Here is a 21256-nt window from a genome sequence, read left to right as displayed (position 1 = left end):
GTGACGACTGGGGTATGCCAAAGAAGAGTTTGAATTTAGCCCGCACGTGTCTGTAATGGAGCCCACCACAACACCATTCTCAAATTCTAACAGATCAGCTATGCAGTTGCATATGCTTGCTCTTGTGTGCACACACTAGCACCCTCTACACACGCAAAGATGTTATGCAAACCACGTCAATTTTTTGCCCAAGCTATGAACAAATACAATAGATGAAAACCAAAGAAACATAAAACACATAACATGTTTGCAACTTATAGGCATATACAGAATGTTTTACTTATAACAGGAAGCAGCAATCGACTACTTATTTACACATACACAATTATGAAAAATATCAGTATTCATACAAAACTAATTAATTTCAAATATTAATTCCTAACCAGACAAAAAAAATAACCCAAAAAACACTTAACATTGTAGTAAGCTGAGAGTAAAAAGAAAAGTTGGGTTTGGAATGTCTAAAATAAAAAAACAAACAAATAAACAAACGCACCAAAAAAAAACCCAACAAAAAACCACTTCATGTGCCCATGTTACTATTTGTCTTTCTCTGGTGCAAAACTGCCAGCTTTAAGAAGTAAGCGGGTTCAACTTTGTAGTGGAGAAAAAGCTCAGTATGTCAGTAAAGCTTGCAGTAATGAAATGGAGAATTATTTGAATGCTGTATTTTGCTTTACCTCTTACTAAAGCCAGTTGTTTTAGTTTGTAATATAAAGCACCAGTTGTTCAGCCCAGTCTTCACTTCACCAACTCTCCAAGCCATCACCTTGTCTAAATATATGGGACTATCCACTGGACAGAAAGTGCTTTCAATTGGGAGAAATTACTGCAAGGCAGAGCAGTTTAAATCATTGATTACACTTGGAATTATACTGCGTTGGTTCTTCTGCAGTTTAGCACCTGTGCATCCACAGATCATGATGTATTGTGTCTACTGCGATCTGCATTGGCATTTGTCCCATATTGAAAGCACTCCCTGCAGTTCAGTTTGCTTTGTTAATTTTTTTTTTTTTGCTGACCAGTGCAACCCAGACAGCACTTCACAATCTTGATTCTTTAAATGAGTTCTGTAAGTGGCGAGTTACGCTCAACCGATATTGGCGAGGAAGAGGAAACAAAGAAGAATGGATTCCTGTCTGGATATGCACTCGCCCTGCTGGGTGTGCTCAGGGTGTGCTGTCTGTCTCTACAGCTCTGTGTCTGCCATGGGGGCTTGCTTGGCAGAATGCCCGTTGGTGGTGGTGGTGGTGGAGTTGGGGCTGGGGGGGTGGTTCTTTCCCATGTCCTGCGAATCCCCATTAGTGCTGGGCTTCCCTTGTGACTCGGGGGGGTGCAGGGGGGCCACGGACACTAGAGTACCACCTTGGTTATCGCTCTCCGCCTGACAGGGGTCTTCGGTCTACAGACATAAATATAAAGCAGTGAACTCATTAGTGCTGTGTTTTTATGAATAACACGCAGTATCGTTTCCATGAGACTGTCCTTGTAGGCTGCTATTGGCTTTTTTGAGTTTCATAAATATCAAACTGCATTTTATTAATAAAAAAATGAATAATGAATAAACAAAATATGAATAAAATATTCTTTAATAATAACAACTCGAAAGTTAAAGTTTTCTTGGAATAGGGCCCAAGATTAATTTTGGAATGCTTATATACAGAATATTTAACATTCTAGCCTGAAGTTATGACATCATCTTCCGGAACATTTCTTTTCAAAGCCAACTGGTCCACAACAACAGCTTGTTTACAGCATTGCTTTTACCATCCAGCTGAAGAAGGACTGAAGAAGTCTGAAATTCCTGATTTAATACATTTTGTATCAATTATTTACATTTTTGTGGCGCTACATTAACTTTCTTTTTGATTTTGCTGCTTTTGTTACACAGCTGTTTTATATATATATAACTTACCATGTTAAGTTTCCTGTCTGTGTATCTAGATAGACAGATAGATAGCTCTCTACATAGATAGATATAATTAGGGTGTATGTATTTTAAAGGGATCACACTGTTGAGGTCAATAGAATAGAACAGCGGCTGCTGTAATTATTGGTAGACAGAGACACTAGAATCGTATTAGTATGCATATTACTATGTGATCTTTTTGCCAGATGTTTATTACAGCCAGATTGCTCAATGTGATGATGTATGAAGTCTAAACTCAGCATCGATATCTATATGACAGATGCTGAACAGGCTTGGTAGTAAAAGATGGTTCATTCTTCAACTGTGTGACCGGCACAGAGGGTGGTTTCTAGCCTCTCTCGAGTCGTCCGTGCGACTGTCTGCCAGTCCAGTTGCAAGAATGAAGTATGAAGCAGCCTTACAGGTTTGTGAGGTGTGGGACCCGTGGTAAATCCCAGCATTCATGGCTTGTTGGGTTACAAGCGCAATACTGACCAGTCTCTCTCCCTTGGAGCTCCCAGTCTTCCGAGTCTTGTAGCAGTATCCCCCGATCAGGAGAGCTGCCAGCAACAAGCCCGCAATGACCAAGGAGACCAGGATACTCGGGGGATGCTTCCTCCAGTGAGGTGTGGCAGTCATGAGGCCAAGCTGAAGGAGAGAAGGGAGGGATCCAGTATTACTGCACCCATATCCAGTCCCAGGCATGGACACGAGACTCCTGCTGCAAAGCAACATCCCCCATTCCAGGTTCTACTACAAGCTTGATTAGCCCCAGTTTATAGGTAACAAGCTCAGGAGTGTCTTTTTTAACTTGGAATGGATCAAACTGCTTGGCAGTGAGAGTTTTATTTACATCCCTTAGTCTTGTTGAGCCCCATTCACAGATAATCCTGTTTCTATATACAGCACTTACTGTACCAGAGATATACCACTAGCCAGCGGTTTTAGACCTTGGTCCTCCCTCAATGGTCTGCTTTTTAAATATCTATTTTAAACATGCATTGTTTTCCTATGCACATAAGACAGCTCTCACAGGGAGACAGCCCCTGAGATTTCAAACAGCGTGCAACTGCAATGGTTGATCTAGCGTCTATGGTTGATCTAGTGTCTATGTTCTTTACCAGACCGCAATGCACCCCCCCCCCCCCAACATATGCAATTGACTCAACCAGAAATACGCCGTGTCGTCATTAAACCAATCTGAAGCATCATTTTTCCAACAAGCAATAAATCAGTTTGTGTAAGCGTGGCTTTTGTTATTAGAGATTCATGTATTAAGTTTTACCAAAGTGGTAAAATGGTTGTTTCAAGTCAGTGGTTTATATGTGTCTCAGCTACTGCCATTAAACAGTGAAACACTTACTGTAATTAAGGCTAGCAGCCTATCAGTCATGTCACATTGTTTTGGCCTCGAATCTTGAACACTTTATGGTTATTTTCTGTTATTTACTGCATGTACTTAGGAAACTGTGCTGCGTTTGTTTATAAACAGCATACTGCACGTTAACAGGATGTAACTCTCTAACCAGTGTTACCAGTTCATTTTATATCATGTACTTGTTCATCTGGCTCTTAGTTATAGGAAATGTTATCATTCCATAAGGGAATTGCTTTAGTGCTCATAGGATTGTATTTCCTGCTGTTTCGGCCATTATCTGATGAGATTTTGGCACAGGGGTGAGAAGTGACGCAATGAACCGAAACATTGCTTTTTATTCTTCAAATTTTTTAAAATCTGCTGCGTTGCATTTTCTTTTGGTCCACGTTGCTTTGTGTATGTATACCTGTACATTTTTTTTATATATACTGTAAATGCTAAATAAAAATAATAATACAAAATAAAATAAAAATAAAAGATTTTATATTCGTCATCTCTGATTAAGAAAGAGGTGAATCCCAGGTGTGGTTTGACACCCTAAACAGAGCGTGTGGTTAAATACTTTTGCGCAGTGTCAGCACCAGTTCAAGGCTGATGGGAAAAGACTCACAGCCGCCAAACAGAATCTGAATTACTGTCTGAGCGTGTTCCAGCAGTTACTGTTCATTACTGTGGTGCACTAGATTTGAAGTTTGGAATAATGCACCCAGTCTCTGTATGTGCAACTTCAACCAAACAAGCCTTCCCAGGAAGTCAAGTAATGAATTATCCCATAAAGCGATGCAGCTGTGTGTCTCTGCGGTTACTGTGGCAAGCAAAAAAAAAAAGCTAGTTGCAAGCTATCGCAGCAAATGACCAACACAATACACAGTAAGTTTAATATTTCTATTGTATTTTGAGGGGCAATATACAATGTGTTGTTACTAAAACAAAAAAATGAATGGCTAAAACAATAACATCACACCGAAACGCTAATTCCACCGTGATAGTCTGTGATCGGGACCATAGGACGCATTGTTAAATGCGCAGACAGACATTGCATTACTCAACAGTGAGTTTAAGCAACATAATCTATATTGTATTCAAGAAACCACACGAAAAAAAACCTCATCCGTTTGGTATAGCATCGTTTTATTTAAAAAGGTTAACTTTAGGTTTAAAAAAATTATATCTTCTTAATAAACCGGCTACAGAAACGCATTCCAGCTGACTGGAAACGCTAGCAGCATTACCTCATAGGCCAGTGTAAAGAGGTAACACGCAGCGAAGACGCAATTAAAAGGTACGTCGCTGGTTGTAGCCTGCGTTTCTGTGGCTGTTTTACGCTCTGTTCCCACAAAGGCAGTGAAAATACAAATTACCTGTTTCTTCGCATTTTCACTGTTCAAGTAGGAGGCCACGTCTTTGGGGTTTTCTGTGAAGCAAGGGGAAAACAAGAACCTAATGAACACTTACAAATACAAATAAACTGAACGTCATTAGAAAAGCCGGTCTCACTGCGGACCAATTCGCAAACCATTTAAACACCGTTTTAAAGAACGGCTTTTAAAAGAGTGTTTGGGAACATTCTCAGTGCTTTGAAAATTAATAATACTTCAACACGTTAAAAAAAAAAAAAGTTTAATAAACCGTAGACGATTAAATTGATAAAAAAAAGTCATTAAAAAAACAAAGGAAAGAACATACTTGAAACTTTCTTTTTTGTTTGATTTTATATATATATATATATATATATATATATATATATATATATATATATATATATATATATATATATATATATATATGTATGTATGCGTATATAGGTATAAACTCACTTCAATGTTTCAGTGAATCTTTGGTCCACTAATAGTAACTTCTCTAGTGATAAAATGTGAGGGTCACAATATTAGTTTCTGAACTACATAATCCCATCTGGCAAAATATAAAAACAGAGCAGTGGAATGCACAGCATGACTGTACTGCAAACCTGCTCTAACGTACCTGTGATTTTGGAGCTGCTGATGAGGATGTTCTTGGACCTGGGCTTTTGATAGATGGCAATATTGCACTCGCTGTCCTCCTTGCACAGTTCATGTTTCACTTCAAGGACCAGCTGTTTGAGTTGTTCCTGCAAACCAAATACAAGCAGACACAATGCCAAGGTCAGGGTTCCCGTTTGAGTTTTAAAATGGAGTGAGCATATTATTTTTTGTTACGATTTCATGATTTGTTGAATTCAATAGACTCTTCAGATGCATCGTAATGAGTTCCAAGGGTAGAGCACTGAAGATTTGTTGCAAGCTAGTTCATATCAGCCATCTCTCCACAAGCATTTCTTACTTGAATCACACTCTATGACCACATTTTTGCACACTTTAAACAATACCCTAACTCTGAACCTAACCCTACTAAGCCTAACCCTAACCCTAACTCTATACCTATACCTAACTCTAACTCTGATAGAACTGTATACTTACATATATCATGCAGTAAGATTTACACATAAAGTACATTGTAAGTGTGCATAATAATTAAGTGCAAGTACACATGCATTTACTAAGTAACTACTATGTAAGTGTGTACACTCTTTAGAGACACAATGTAAAGTGTTACCCTGTTCGTAACACTGTAGGAAACTGTCTTCCAAGATTTCTGCACACTTCTTATGTGGAATCATTTGACAGATTTAACACTCTTTGCGGCCTGTCCTGTAAAGTGCAGCCTGTTGGCTGTTTTGATGACGGTTGCTAGGCCATCATTTTAAACTTTTACTTTTGTTGTTCTTTTTTCCCCCAGACTTGATGTTTGACCCCCCACCACTCCCCGAACAGCTGCAAGAGAATGAAGTCGATCTGTCTTGAGCCGCAGCGGACTGGAAGCCTCGTATCCCAGGGGCGAGTCCAAGATTTGGGTGAGCCCGCCACACCCTGTTCTCTCCTGTTCCTCATTAATGATATCATCCCTGCATTTCACAATACCAGAAAACAATCCCTTCACTATATGTAATGGGATCCAGACACCAAGCAGGGACCCTGTGGACTCATGTTTGCAAACTCTACAGCCCCAGTAATACCAGCAGCAGCTGTGCTTTTACGAGAGTCTATTATACATGACTGGGCTGCCAGCCAGGTCCAGTACTGTGTACTGTGTTGCCCATTATCTTTATCGTATGGGCAGGAGTTGACGATTTCTTAAGTGGTTTTATTAAACACGTCTCTTATGCAGTTCTAGCCTGGGTTTACAGTAAACAACCGTACATTGAAACAAGTACAGTATATTAAAGTCGCTTACTGACAGTATATAGTGAACAACTCTACTCATATAATGCAAAGACGTGTCATGAGCAAGCATATGGTAGTAATAAATAATACTGAAGGGTTTTGCTTCGTCTTACTGGAAATGTGCTCATCTGCTTAGGATAAAGGATTTTTGGTTCAATTCTAATTTCTCCTTCACCAGTGAAACCAGTGGCTAATACGTCAAGCAGTGGGATGCTAGCACTGTAACCTGTAATTCACTTGCCTTCCAATTATGTTATATTGTAACAAATCCAGGGTCCATACAATCTGGCCAGGGCTTGTGCAACAGTAACGCCAAGCACAGTGTGCTAAAAAGCCTATTCCAAGTTTCATCATGGCTAGATGAGGGTGGAGCTCAAAGTGGAGGTACATGACCTCCATGATAACCAGCCAGGCATCATTACTAGCAAACTGGCTGCCATGGCTCAGCTTTCTTTTTCTCTCTCTTAAGATACTTCTCCTGTTCTTGTGGGAACACGCAGGACTATTTTTACTCGCTGCATTCCTCCAGTTTTCTCATGCTGAATTTTCCACTGGCTTGCCCGGTTGGTGATTTATTTGATGGCTGTTGGTTCCTGCTGAAGATAAACAAGGTTTTTTTGTGTAATTTGGAAGCCTGGCTCCTTGTTACATTGTCTTGTTCCTAATGGTGACTGTAGTTATAATGGCATGGGCATTGTCAGTGAGAATAGGCAGGTTCCTCAGCGCTGGGAAGAAGTTTCCTCTCTGGTTATTGTTAATTGCTTTACCAGTTGTTTTATGAAATATAGATCGAACATTTTTTCGGATTACCAGTGTTGTGATGTGTTTCTGTATGGGAAATTCAGTTTACTATTAAAGACTAGCTAGGATGGCACGACTCCCAGATATTGAGTTGTTTTTTTTTTCCCTTGCATGAGATCATTTAATAATATTTCCTGGATCATAAAACTAAATTCTTCCCCTTTTTTCACCCTTCTAATTTATAGTCTAATAATTTGTTTTTTTAATAGAATCTTTAAAATGATCAGACATAATTCTTATCTTTAAAATGATCAGATATAATAAAGCAATGTATGCTGAATTCTTCTCTTTGCTGATCTTCATTTGAAATCTCAAGCAGTTTCCTCTGAAACCCGTTGGCCTATGAGAGCCGGAGTGTTTGTTTACATCCACTAGAAGTGTTGGTGACCCTTGCATTTTGATATAAAGGTGTATCGGAGAAATAGGCATCAAACTGAAATGTTTGTCAGCATAACAAATGTGTTTAACACTTCTTTCAAGCGGAAAGCTTGAAGTCGCTGGTTCACTTGTGCAAAGAGCTGGTTCCAAAGATGTTGGTATCTGTTTAAGACATGTGAAATGTGCGTTCTTATATGAGAGCTGCTTCCTGTGGAAAGGTGCACTGCCAAGATAAGGCTGGGTTTGACACAGGGAGAGATCAATCCTGGATAGAGTTCCTTCCTAGCCCCAGGCCACAGTGCAAACAATCAGGCCATGTGTTATTTCTGAAGGGGGTCATGTGTTGTTTTCAAGTAGAACAGGGCATAAAGACTCTTTGTCTGGAGGGATATGAAAATCTCTTGCAATTTTTAATAGTGCATAATATTTCAATTGTGCATGGAATTCTGACAGAGAAAAAAAACCAGCATAACATATTCTTTTACTGGAACGCCAGTGTACTGGGACTGCTCGGGTGTGCTTTTAGACTTTGGGAGCGGGGGGAATAAAATAGTGCATCATAGTCTGCGAAACAGCCCCGAAATATTCCCGAAAATAATGGAACTGCATCGACTGTACCACACTCCCAAACCACTTACACCTGCTACTCATCAGATAACACAGAACAAAGAAATGAGTAAATCAAATCCAATTAGTATCATCCTTAATGCCAAATCCTGGAATTGAGGATGATGCAAATTGGATTGTAAGCTTACTTTGAGCTCCTCTGCCTGATCAGATGGTGTAACGTTAATAATCTGAGAACCCTGAGCACAGTAAGTGTGTTTTGGTATGAGTGCTAATGGCTGTTAAGCGAACAATACCAGATGTGCCAAAAATAACCACTGTGGCTGTGGTCAGGTGCCAGTGGCCTCACTTCCTCTGCTTTCTTGAGCTTACTTGTCTGTTGAACTTCTCGAGACCTGAGTTTGTGCAGCTGTATCCCCAAACTTCTACTTATTTTTTAACCCGATGACTCCACTTCAGTTATTTTTGCCTGTTGTTGTAGAGCACTCATGTTTCCATGTCTGCTTTCAGAGGATGGTAACATTCGGTCTGTGTTGCAGCACTTCTTAGGAAACCAAGGGGTGGGGTGTGACAAGGTATTGACAGTACAGGAAAAAAATGTGTGTGAAGCTTTGCTGCTAACATCCCAGCTCCTGGCTTGTTTAAAGTCCGTATCTCTATTCATGACTTCATACACTGTGAGTGGACAGATAGTGATCCCTGTATCGCATGACAAGATCTGTCTGTGTTGTCTGTGCCATCCCATCCTTGCAAAGCACTTTCTGTCTCTGTTATCGGAAGATGTTTATAGGAACATGCAGGAAAGGTCAGGAAGCGTGGCTTTTGAAAAGGATGGGAAAGGATGTTTAGGCTTTTTTCTGGTTGTGAATTAAATGGGCCACTTCCACAGGTCCATTGTTAGCAAACTGGACGGGTGGCGAAGGAGAGAAATAAGGTTTCCTGTTTTGGAAATTACAGAGCCGAGAGTCCGCTCAGGTGCTTATTGTTTTTCCCTTCTCAGTTCTCATTGCAATGCAGTTTATTGAGTTGCCATTTGCTTTGAAGTTATATGTTGCCAGGATCCAGAATTACAAATGATTAATTTCCTTCACAGAGGTGGTGAAGAGCTCACTGTAATTTAAACCACCAGAAAGCACTCTCTCCTCCCCATACGCCATTTCAGGTACATTAAAAAAGTCCAAATGAAAGAGTTCTTTTAGAAACCTAATGGTCTTGATAACAGGAACTGTACGTTTGCATTGTCTAACAGTTCAACCCCCTGTAACTGTATAGCACATGTGTAACTGTTGTGGCTATCTTTGTGTGGGGTACTCATTTACTGTGGCTGTAATACTTTCCCTTGACAGCCCTGTGCAGCTCCTGTATTGAACTGTCAAAGAGGGGTCAGACGGTGTACTGCAGGTTAGGTTCCAGCTGCTCAAACCTTGTAGCATTTACTTGATATCTAATACAACCTGCTTTTATGAGATGCATTAGCTTTATTAAACTCCCTGTCCTGAGTGTTTTTTTTCTGGCTCTTTTGCCTTTGCACTTGGATAGTCTTGGCTTCAAACCCACCAGTGGGTGTTCCCTGTGTTGCTCTCAGCGCTTCAGTGTTTGCTGTTCTTTCCAAAAGTGAGAACTTCTTTCAACTTTGATGGCTATTGGTTCCTGGGTTCCTGGCTCCAGGCTCCGTTTGAATTCCTCAGTGACTGTAGCAAAGTTTACCAGATTAAAAAGTAACATTGAAGTACATGGGGAGGGGGGCATAGATCCTCTGGCTTTGGATCCCTTCAGATAAGGTATTAGTGTATGAAAGATCAGAAGCCTGATAGTTAACGCATAACTGGTTTGTCTGTTTTGAATATTGCACATTGCTGCCCCAAATACCTTATAGCCTTGCACTGAATAGTATATCGTAGCCCTGCAACCCATCTGACATTGTTAAGGCAGGGGTTGCTTTTTTAAAAATAAAAATATAAAACCTATTGCAAAGAAAAGATAACTGCTGATACTTACACAAGTGGTTTCTTCTTTCATTTCCAGCTGTATAGCATCTTTGTCTTGTATGTCTTCCTTATGAACACAGTGGACCAGCTTTTGGGGGAGGGAGAAACAGAAAACGCAGTGCTTTTAGATTCAAAACATTTGCCTTGGCAGAACAAGAACCTGTTGACTCCAGTGACTGTTCAAGACACGGTAATGAACAGATCATTTCTATTAAACAAACAACACACATCTCATACTTACTGCTTGTAGTTTCAAATTTCCCTGTAATTCAGTGGATTCATTTGGTGTTGAAGGAGAGGATGTGGTGTCCGGTGCGTGTGTCGTTGCCTGTGACAGAGTGCTGCTCTCTGTCTGTGGAGAAGTGGTGGAGCTGCCTGGAGTTGATGCTGCAGTGTTGGCTGATGCATGAGCTGTGCTGGAGGCACCCGAGTCAGACGCTGGGCTTGTATCGACAATTGTAACTGTAGTATTCACAGGGATCATCGTAGCTTCTAAAACGCAGAACATGGGATTACATGTGATTCCTTGTGGGAAATTCCCACTCCTTTTATCAGCCTAGCTCTCAGGTGGGTGAGGGAGCGCTTCGGTTTCTGTGCTCGTGCATGCATGGCTATGAGGGTGTCCCACTCAGGGCTAAGCTTCAAAAACCAAGTCACTGACCCCCCAAACCTACAGTCCCATAGCTTCTAAAGGGAACCAGTGAGTTTGCACTTACCAGCTTTTGAAACAGCGACAACTGGACCAGTGGATGTGACGAGAGATCCTGCCTGGTCTGTAGGGATTGCAGCAGATGTAGGATCTGATAAACCTGCGGCATCTACCCCCCCTTTTGGATCTGCTGGCCCTGTTGATCTCGATGGAGATGTTGGATCTGTTGGAGCTGCTGGATCTCTTGAAGCTGCTGGATGTGTTAGAGTTGTTGAATGTGCTGGAGCTGGTGGAGTTGCTGGACTAGTACCAGGCTCTTGACAGTTTGCGTGATCTAAAAAGAGGTGATTAAAAGAAAAACGTTAGGAATTCTGAATGAATTCCAGAAGTGTGTCCCCGCTCGTGCCTCTCCATTTCTGAAATGGAGTCTCTCTTGTGTTCAGAAAAGCTGCTGCTGTATAACGTGGAACACACTCAGATCTGCTCCAGTGCTTCATCCCCAGCTGCCTCCACCAAAGCATCTGGGTTTCAAATAATCCTGACAAAGGATTTCTCCTCTCCTATATTAGGCTGGAGCCTAATTAACCATCAATCATTCAATTAAGGCTCCAGCCACATTCCCACATGCATTCTGGCAGGGGAATTTAACCCCCTCTGTGCCAACCCAATATTCCCCCCACACACCCACACATTACACCTGTAGAGCTTCCAACAAGCAAAAATCGGGGAAAAATGGCACCCCTGTTTGTGCATGCATTTGTGTCTTCCATATGTCCCCATAGACTAGAAGAGAGCTTTTGTTTTTTGTATCCACCCGCCTACGAGATCGCCATGCCTGAAAGGGTTAAATAACTTTAGGATTGTTCCCTAAACGTTTCCCTAGTTTTTGATTGTAGTGCACATTAAATACCACCTGCAGACTCATAGAATTCATAATCTTTGGTGGGTTCCAAATGCCTCACATCTTTTTTTTTTTTTTATTTCTGTAAAGCTTTTGACTACAGTTTGTAATTTGCTCTGTAATACTTTTAAAATGATCTAATAAGTGTTAATCTGACTGTGTTTTTATGGAGGTCTCATATCCCAGTAATTTATCAGTAACACATACTGGACCTACAAATAAGTAGCCTGGGTAGGGTTGTGCTCTCCATTTTAGTTATAGCGCTCTTTAAGTGGGTAACAACAAACATTTTTGTAAAGAAGTAATTGCTTAGGATTTTTTTTTTTTTTTATCATCTATGTGCTAAATGCTTGAAATAAATCCTGCGGTTAAAATAATGTGCCCTTGCCCAGTGTACCTCACCAGAACCTGACCTGAAACCAATTAGAAATATCTGCTTAGGTGCTGAAGAAATGAACAACCTAAGTGTGGAATGAGGTCCCTGCAGCTTCTGTGCAAATAAACCTCATTCTTTCGATGCCATGGAAGAGTCACTCGGTGGTGGTGGGGACCTCTATTGCAGGCATAAGAAGACTTTTAATATTGAAAGGTATTTGAGAGTTGCCTTTGAAATGCAATAATAATTTCTTAATATTTATTTGGTTGTTGCCTAAGGAATGCGTGAAACATGCATGTATGGTATTTCTCCTTATCAAGAGTACCATGCAACTATGGTTAAGAAATCCTTGTACATGTTTTTTCATGCAGTATCTGTGCAAAGGCATTCTAACACTTGGACTCCCTCTGGCCGAAGACTCATTCTCATCCCTGCATTAGAATGCAACCTCACCTTGTTTCAGCAGCTCTTTGAAATACACAAGCAGCCAAAGATAAATTCTGCAGGTTTTCAATTAGCTTGAAGAACTTTAACTCTCGGGAAGGGCTCGGGCCTGGACAGCGTTTGTTTAACACTCTCCCAAGATGAATTATGCTCTTGGTTTGAATTGATTTTTTTTTTTAAATGTAGCATGTGGAAGTTCAGAATTGTTATGTGTAAGTGTGCTCATGTTCATTTTATCTGATTCCACTTGTTAATAATGCATCTGAAATAGACAAACATGCTACAAACACACACACACACACACACACACACACTCACTCATTTTTCTATTGCTATAACTTTACATTGTGATTAATATAATTAACCATTCAGAGCTGCATAAACTCCAGCAGGTAACTGGTCTAAGTTTGTTGCATTTGATTGTAAGCAAAATATTTAGTTGGAAAGTATCGCTTTCCACCACAAGTTGGGGCAACCCTGCCTTCTAGGTTTTCCAGCAGTGGTCCCCAAAGTAGTTGAAGAACCCCCACCACCCAACACTCGCACACTCTTCTTTGCTCTTCTGTTCCTTCTCAAATTTGTAGTTGTAACAGGAGTTGACCTCCGCTTTCCTGAATTTCTGGCTGAGAGGAAACAAGCACCTTGGGGAATGAAAAGCAACCCTGGGCTAATTAACCCCTCTCCCTCGCTCAGTCTCCCTCCTTTTCCTGTCAGATAGGGATCTTTTCCTTCTTAAAGAAGGCATTCCAGTAAGGAAACCCTAATTGTGTACAAACCCACTGGTGTAAACAGTGCAGGTTAAACAACCTTTCATCATGTTTATTTCCTCTCTCTATTCTTTACTAAAGTTGACTTGGTTTTAACTGTGCTGTTGATGTGCTTAACACGACTTCGCTATGTTTTTACTATTCTGTCTAAGACTGCAAAAACAACTGACTCTGTGTGTTTCTCTCCAGGGTGGGGGCTCTGTGTATAACTCTTAGGCTCTCTGGGATGTTGGGTCCTTTACGCACGCAGGGTTTGTCGAGACTCTGAGGTTTCCAGTTATCGGCGTGGGGGGTGTGTCTGTCTGACACAGGCAGTCCCACACACAGATTTTGTTTTTATTATTCATTTTTTAAAATCATGCAGGTAATACAGAAATAGAAGAACCCATGATATTTATATTGTAACATCGACAGTCTGCGAGGTGAACTTCACCAGACTGCCTGCTACAGGGAATGGTTAATGAAGAGTCATCCTATCAGGAAAAGAGACACTGAATTAGGGCTGCTATGGAACACTGTAAAGGGATTGTTTGGGACTGGTGGGCTGACGTCAAGAGGGGCGGGATTAGGGGCACTATAAAAGCAGCTACTATTAATACCCTGACAAGGAAAATGAAATTAATAGCTAGTTGAGGAACCTTTCACAATAGTGACATCTTTTAAACGATTAGGCTATTTATCAATGGGCTTTTGACGTGATTCTTTAATGATTTTTGACCATTCTTCAATGCAGAATTGTTCCAGAACGTCCAGTTGTACTTTATACCAAGTTTTGTAGCAAAGGGTTTCAGATGATTGACCAATAGCTTTTGGTATGCTATGGAATCCATTTGACCATTTATTGGAACTAAATTTCCTGTGCCATAGAAGGATATTACCACCTCCATGCTTGATAGTAGGTATGGTGTTCTTTTCTTTGTATGCCTCACCAGACTTTCTCCAAAGATAATGACAATCAGTGTGACCAAATACCTCGATTTTTGTTTCATCACTCCACAAAACCTTTGACCAGAACTCATATCCATCATTCAAATGCCGTTTTGCAAACTTGAAGCGATTGTCCTTGTGACATTTTCTTAAGAGTGGCTTTTTCCTTGGCCTGTGACCATTGAGACCTTCACCATGCAATACTCGGTACCTGTGGTTGAAATGGAAACCCCAGTCCCAGTTGCAGCCAGTTCACTTTGAATGAATGTGGCAGTCAATCTCGGATTATTAACCTTCCTCACAGTTCTTCGTGTTCATGGTTTAAGAACCTTCTTTCTTCCAGCCCGAGGGAGCGTTGTGAAAGTACCATGAGTCTTGTACTTCTTGATAATAGAAACAATAGTTGAAATTGGGATACTGAAGTGCTTGAAAATCTTCTTGTATCCTTTATCAGCTTTATGACAATAAATCATTTTCTGCCTAAGGTCTTCAGATAGCTTTTTGCTTTTTCCCCATATTGACTCTGGTAATGACAGCAATCGTCCTATGCCTAACCATTTTATACTCTAAGAACGTTCAGCTACAATCCAGCATTTTCTAGACTTTTCAAGGATTAGGGTCTGCATTATCATATTGAAATTTCTAGCACCTTGTAGACAATACAATGTGTAAAAAAACAAAACAAGCCCAGTTTGTGCTACCAGCAGGTTTGTAACAACTCTCCTAATTCTGGGCTGCAGTTCATGGCCAGCGCTGGAGTGATGTCATCATGGAAGGGGAACAAATTGTGCTGGAAGAGATTTGTAACACGCAACAAGAAAGAATAGATGATTTGTTTTTTCCACAATTTCACCACATGAGGCTGATTGTTCGGGAACTATGTAAAACAAAAACAAGCAAGGAACATTAGCAGATCTTTCTTTCGTTTTGTTGCCCAAAGCTGCCGACTGCGTTGACTCAAGGGAGAGTTCTTAAACACTGCTGGAACTGAGTGTGGAGCTCAGTTGGGAAGCTTAGTAGCTTTTGTGTCACACTCTCAGCTCTTGAAGTGGCACAGTGACACTGAGGTACTGTTGCTTCACAATAATAACAGCACTGACCTCAGAGTCTCATGAATGTTGAATACATGATTAACTTCATAGGATAAAAAAAGGGGTGTGCTAAAGCAGACTGAATAGACACTTGCAGCTGCTTTCACAGATGCTGATTAGCCCTAATCTTGGATTACCATACCTACATTAGATAATCCAGGAATAGTGCTAATCAGAGAAAGTGAAATCACACATTAGTTACAGCAAGTGCCAGATATACGTATTTATTTACCCTGAACTAATGCTTTTTAGTTTCAGTTTAACTAGCTTACTGTTTCCACTGCTTATGTTATTCATGTTGCATGTATTTCAATCTTTCACCTTCCCGTGACTCAAACAGTGTAGTAAGTAATTGAAACTGGCAAGTCCATTAGTAATGCCCTCGCGTGGCGTTCCTTCAAAACCCATGACGGAATATCTAACCCGTATCTTCTGCTTAAAAAAAAAAAAAAAAAAAAAAAAAACAGTACTGCAGCGATCATTTCAAAAAGATACACGTTGCACATTTCCCTTCATTTATTTTTTTAGATTCAGATTTTTAAAATTTCAAATCATATATATAATATATAATTTTCTGACAAAATCAAGAACATGACCTCATTCAAGTAGATGCCTGCCAGCGAGCAGATGTTGCTTTCTGCTGGGAGCTGCACTTTTGCTTTCCCTCCAAGGAACAGGGTGACATCACCGGCTGACCAGCTGAGCCACGCCTTTCCACACCCTCCGAGGCACCCCGGCTCCGCGCTCTCCAGATGGTATTCAAACACAGCGGTTGGAGATTTTCCCACATGATTCTGCTAAGTAGCGGGAGCTGGAAATTCTTTCATGTTTCCCCAGGAATGCACGCACTATACAGCGAGGCAATCCACACCATGCTGTTGCGCTGCACTGCAGCGGAGTGTGGACAGGGCAAGCAGGACATGCATTGCATACCCTGAAAGGTTGTGATAATACTATAAAATAAAATGAAAATGCGTCTTCCTAGTTCCTACTTCTATTTATATATAGGGCAGGCCCTCAAGCAAGGCGGCCGCCTAGGGCTCCCACCCTAGGGGTCCCCGCGCTCAGCCAGGCTGCTGTGAGATTTCATGTGTTCGTTACGTGCGCAAAACACTCTGGTGCAAATTTGGGGTACCTCATAGAGCACCAGCAACATTAAATTCCGGCGTCAGTAGACATATTTACTTTTGTTTTTGTTTATTTATTTTTATTCCTTAGCAACTGTCGTTCTCATTGGGTAAACAGAATGTAACGTTACTGGCACTATATGAGGTACCCTAAATTTGCTTTTAGGACGCTGTTATAGAAGAATTGGTAAAGAAAGAATGTCGGCTGATATTCATCTATAAATAGGGTGAGCAAACCTATATCTATTTTTTAATTTCTTGAGTTACATTCATATATTACTGCATGTCCTACTTGAAAACTCACTGCACACCACTGCTGTACTGTACTGCATGAGGTGTGCTGATCGAACCGCTTAACCGCTTGCAATCTGTGTGCATGACTTAACCACACATGCATAACTCCAAGGACCTTCACAGATAACAGTTTTAACAAGGATCAGTCAGGGGTAGGCTGGTGTGGTGATAATATTGGCAATCAGTGTATTTTAAATACTAAATAGCTTTTTTTGTTACTGTTCTATTTATGCATATTATATATATATATATATATATATATATATATATATATATATATATATATATATATATATATATATATATATATATATATATATATATATATATATATATATATATATATATATATATATATATATACACACACACACACACACACACACACACACACACACACACACACACACACACACACTGTGTTAGCCAATCTTGAGTTGTAGGTGTCTGCCATAAATACAGTAGATTAAATGTGTGCTAGATCCGTCTTAGTCTAAGTTTTAGTGCAGAGGAAGATCACTAGAGGGTGTAGGCTTTTTCTTTTTAAAGACACTTCCACAGGATAAAATCACTTTGTAAGACACTTTATATGCATTGCAACAAAAGTACCGAGCAAACTCATTTTGGCCATCAGAACTGTGCCAGGAAACTTTTACTCGAGGCTTTAAAATAGTGAGTAAAATTAATTCGGAAAATGATTATAGATGGGCACACAGAACACACTTTGCTAAACTGGTTATTAGTTCTTGTCTTTACCATCAGCAACTAAACTGGAGCACCGTGTGCATTATAACTATTCCAAAAGTTTAGACAAAACATGTAATGAACTCTGCCTTTCCCTAGCCTCTCCTCTCAGTTAAAGTAACCATGACTGGAAAAACAAACACATAAAGAAATGCTATCAATAATAAATTCCTAATGCTGTAGCACACAGTCCAGACAGGATGTGGGTGTGGGGTCAGCAGTCACGATGGAGGCTGAAGTGTTTGTCTGTTTTGCTAGTGTGGGAGAGTCTCTGATATGGGTTTCGCTCCGACACCCGTGATGCCAAGTGGATGGATTCAATAGATTATTCAACATGACCCCAGCTTGACCCCCGAACAGAACCTCACCCTCGTTCTCCCTAAAATAATTCAACATTCCTAAGAATTGTATTTGAGCGATGTTAGCTTTTGATCTCCCCCTGTACAGTGCAGTACACACACTCTCAATCTACACACTTTGTTCAACTTGTTTTTGGCGTCCTAGGTCATAGTAATTCAGCCAATTACAAGAAAACAGCCTTGGTTATTCAATCGTTAAAGTCAGGGGGGTGGCCTGCATGGGTTATTCCGCTACTGTGCTTGAGGACAAAACTGTCCAGATGTTTCTGAATTAAACAAAATTGAACAATGAATGCAACCGTTTGAGTGCACATGCGGCAGGTTTTGATAATGGGCATGCAGGCTGTGTAATGAGTATAAAGTAATCGACTTTTTAAAAATTTAAAATCTGTAATTAGAAACAGAGGTACCAAGGTGTTTGAAACCTGAAACAATTCCTCGTGACGTTTGTACATTTGTTCTCGTATTTAACCCTTTACGTATATTCAAACCGAATGGGAACAGCTCATTTATAGATTGAAGAGTTAAAAAGGATCTCACTTTGAACTTCTAATGTATTTAGATTTTATGACATCCTGCCTTACTTAAAATATCTGTTCTTCTACCTTAATGAGAATTTTCTGGTTATATAATGTTTTAAAAAAAAAAAAAAAAAAAAAAAAAAAAAAAAAAGTTGATGGGGGGGGGGAAAAATAAGATTTGAATCTGAACGCTGCGATTCACTTACTCTCGCTATTTAAAACGTTTGACCTTTTCATGAGTAATCTTTCTAATTTTATCTGCAAGCTCCCTGGTATGTTGGCATGCTGTACAGACTGAGCCAGTCTCTCACTGAGGATGTGTATCTTTTTCCTGCAGTTTATCAGCAGTTTTTGGGGCTTTGTGTTTCAGAGATGTCTTTTGCAGAATGTAAGCTGTGAAGTTACTAAACCAGCACCTGCCCAACAGCAGTACACGTTTGGAGAGCCTGTCTCCCTAAGGGTGTGATACTGTCCCTTCTTTTTTAATCCCTGCTGATGCAGCTGAAACTCAGCAGGGTTGCTTGGAGGCTACATTTTCTCCTTATAAGACCTCTCCACTTACTAAATACATTTCCCATCTTATCCAGTGCAGACAGACTTCTCGGTACAAACATTTGCTCACAACTTTCACTCATGCTGAGGCTAATGTATTGGTAACACAGGAAAAAGACTCCTGGAAATGCATATGCAATGCAGCTAGTGCTGGCTGCTCAGTAAATGCTAATCAATAAGAAAAGAGACATTTCCATTAATTGCCAGCAATACAAAAAGTTACAAATAAACCCTTTTCAATGGCCTTAAAATAAATCGGACAAAGATAAACAGACAGCAAAGCAATAAAGGGTTAAAAAAAAACATTTTTTTTATATAAAAAATGAGCATACTGATAAAGTACATGTTTTTAAAAACTCATATTCTAAAGAAACCCTATGGTGGACTGCAGCAAAGTGGTACTCACCTATCATCAGCAGGGCACAAAGGACCAGGACCAAAATAAGTTTTTCTTTAGCGTCATTCATTCTCTTCAGTGCCGCTGCAGCCATCCTTCTGCTGGAGTCTAGCGTTCAAGGCTGTTCTGTATGGGAGCAGTCTGGAAAGGTTTGTGTTTCTTCCTCTGTCTAGGTGTAAGGCGGTCGTGCTGGAGGTTCCTGTTGAGGCAGAGAGAGCGGGAGAGAGCCAGGCGAGCTGGATAATAGAGTGCCTGGTCTTCTTTTAGTCTCGGTTTTATACAGCCCCTCACTTTGCCTTCCTGACTCCACACCCCTTTTCTCCACTGCTGGCTTAACTCTTTGGCAATGCAGCAGCAGCAGCAGCAGGAGGGCTCTCCTTCGCGTGTGCTTGTCAAGTCTGGGGCAGGAGGAGACACAGGCTGAGCAAACAAGGGACAGGGGAGCATGGGCAGGAGAAGGGCTTTCTATTCTGTAGGAGTGTGTAGGAGCATGGTCGGCCACCTTTTAGGGATGTCCTTTGTAAAATATTTCATTTATTATATATATATATATATATATATATATATATATATATATATATATATATATATATATATATATTATATGAGGGCTGTCAAGCAATTAAAACAATTACTATTAATCTTGGTTACAATTTTTATTTATTTAATCTTGGTTTTAATCCATCTCATTTAATTGATGTTTTATTACTGATTATTATTATTATTATTATTATTATTATTATTATTATTATTATTATTATTATTATTATTATTATTATTATTATTTATTATTAAGTTCTTCTTATTACCTATAAGGCCATACATGGTCTTGGACCTTCTTATCGTCAAGATCTGCCGAGCTCATTTGTCCCTGATCGTTCCCTGAGATCAGAAAATGCTATTCTTCTCTGTCCGAGCCAAGACATTCAGTTATAATGCCCCTTGTCTTTGGATTCATATCAGGAATGGTAGCACAATTTAATTTTTTAAATCCTGTTTGAAAACATATTTGTTTGGGTGTGTTTATTTGTAGCTGGATTAAATATTAGACACAGGAAAATTGCAGTCATATTATAGAACGCTTTCTTTGACAAATCCATAAATATTTTATATCAATCTGTAGGTATGTAGCATTCAGTCTTTTAATGTCATTTAAACCACGTTAAAAACTGTATATATAAAAACACAGACATTTCTTTTGGTGACACAGTATTTGTCAAGTTGATATGAATTGATAAGTTTTCAGGTCCTAGTAATGTACAGACTGTCAACATAAATTTACCAGAAACGTTTTTATTCACGGACATGTACATATATAGGTATGTATTTTTTAAAAAGTACATGCAACAGGAATCGAATTTCACTATTGAGAAGAATATTCTGTATAAAACACACATTGCTATGTTCGGTATGATTCTTTTGTTACATGGCATACCACATCAGCTGTGACAGCACACAGACAGACTAGATGCTGATGGAAGCCTGGTGTATTAATACAGCAAAAAGTTTTTAAAAAAGTAAATGAAAGACAAACGTGCAATGAACGCGTGTTAAAGAAAATCTCCAAAGAAATGAACGTGTTCAATATAGAAGTTAAGTGCAATTAATTGACAGCCCTAATTATATATATATATATATATATAGATATTATATATATATATATATATATATATATATATATATATATATATGGAAAAATAACCACATCTGATTGGTTAAACAGCATCACATGGCCATACACCTGTGTGTGTGTGTGTGTGTATATATATATATATATATATATATATATATATATATATATATATATATATATATATATATAT

General features: G+C 39.6%; 1 protein-coding gene and 1 long non-coding RNA gene across 2 annotated transcripts in view; one reads left to right on the top strand and one right to left on the bottom strand.

Annotated features, from left to right (window-relative positions):
* LOC121304689 (hematopoietic progenitor cell antigen CD34-like) overlaps positions 1–19801 on the bottom strand; it is a 20512-nt gene extending 711 nt beyond the window's left edge. The window contains exons 1-8 of the mRNA XM_041235972.1: positions 19443–19801; positions 11001–11267; positions 10526–10776; positions 10295–10372; positions 5271–5397; positions 4649–4701; positions 2405–2557; positions 1–1402 (exon numbers count right to left, since the gene is read on the bottom strand). The exon at positions 1–1402 is cut by the window's left edge and continues 711 nt beyond it. Coding sequence (XP_041091906.1) covers positions 1190–1402; positions 2405–2557; positions 4649–4701; positions 5271–5397; positions 10295–10372; positions 10526–10776; positions 11001–11267; positions 19443–19527 — 1227 coding nt within the window. The 5' untranslated portion in view covers positions 19528–19801 and the 3' untranslated portion in view covers positions 1–1189. The remainder of the gene's footprint in view (positions 1403–2404; positions 2558–4648; positions 4702–5270; positions 5398–10294; positions 10373–10525; positions 10777–11000; positions 11268–19442) is intronic.
* LOC121304690 lies at positions 2573–10368 on the top strand. Its single transcript, XR_005947987.1, has 2 exons — positions 2573–4157; positions 6066–10368. It is a non-coding gene; the product is annotated as an uncharacterized LOC121304690 (long non-coding RNA).
* Positions 19802–21256: the final 1455 nt, after the last annotated feature.

Source organism: Polyodon spathula, chromosome 39 (genome assembly GCF_017654505.1).
Source record: "Polyodon spathula isolate WHYD16114869_AA chromosome 39, ASM1765450v1, whole genome shotgun sequence".
NCBI classification, from domain to species: domain Eukaryota; kingdom Metazoa; phylum Chordata; class Actinopteri; order Acipenseriformes; family Polyodontidae; genus Polyodon; species Polyodon spathula.
Note: the sequence above shows the minus strand (reverse complement) of the source record. Positions and strands in the feature narration are given on the sequence as shown.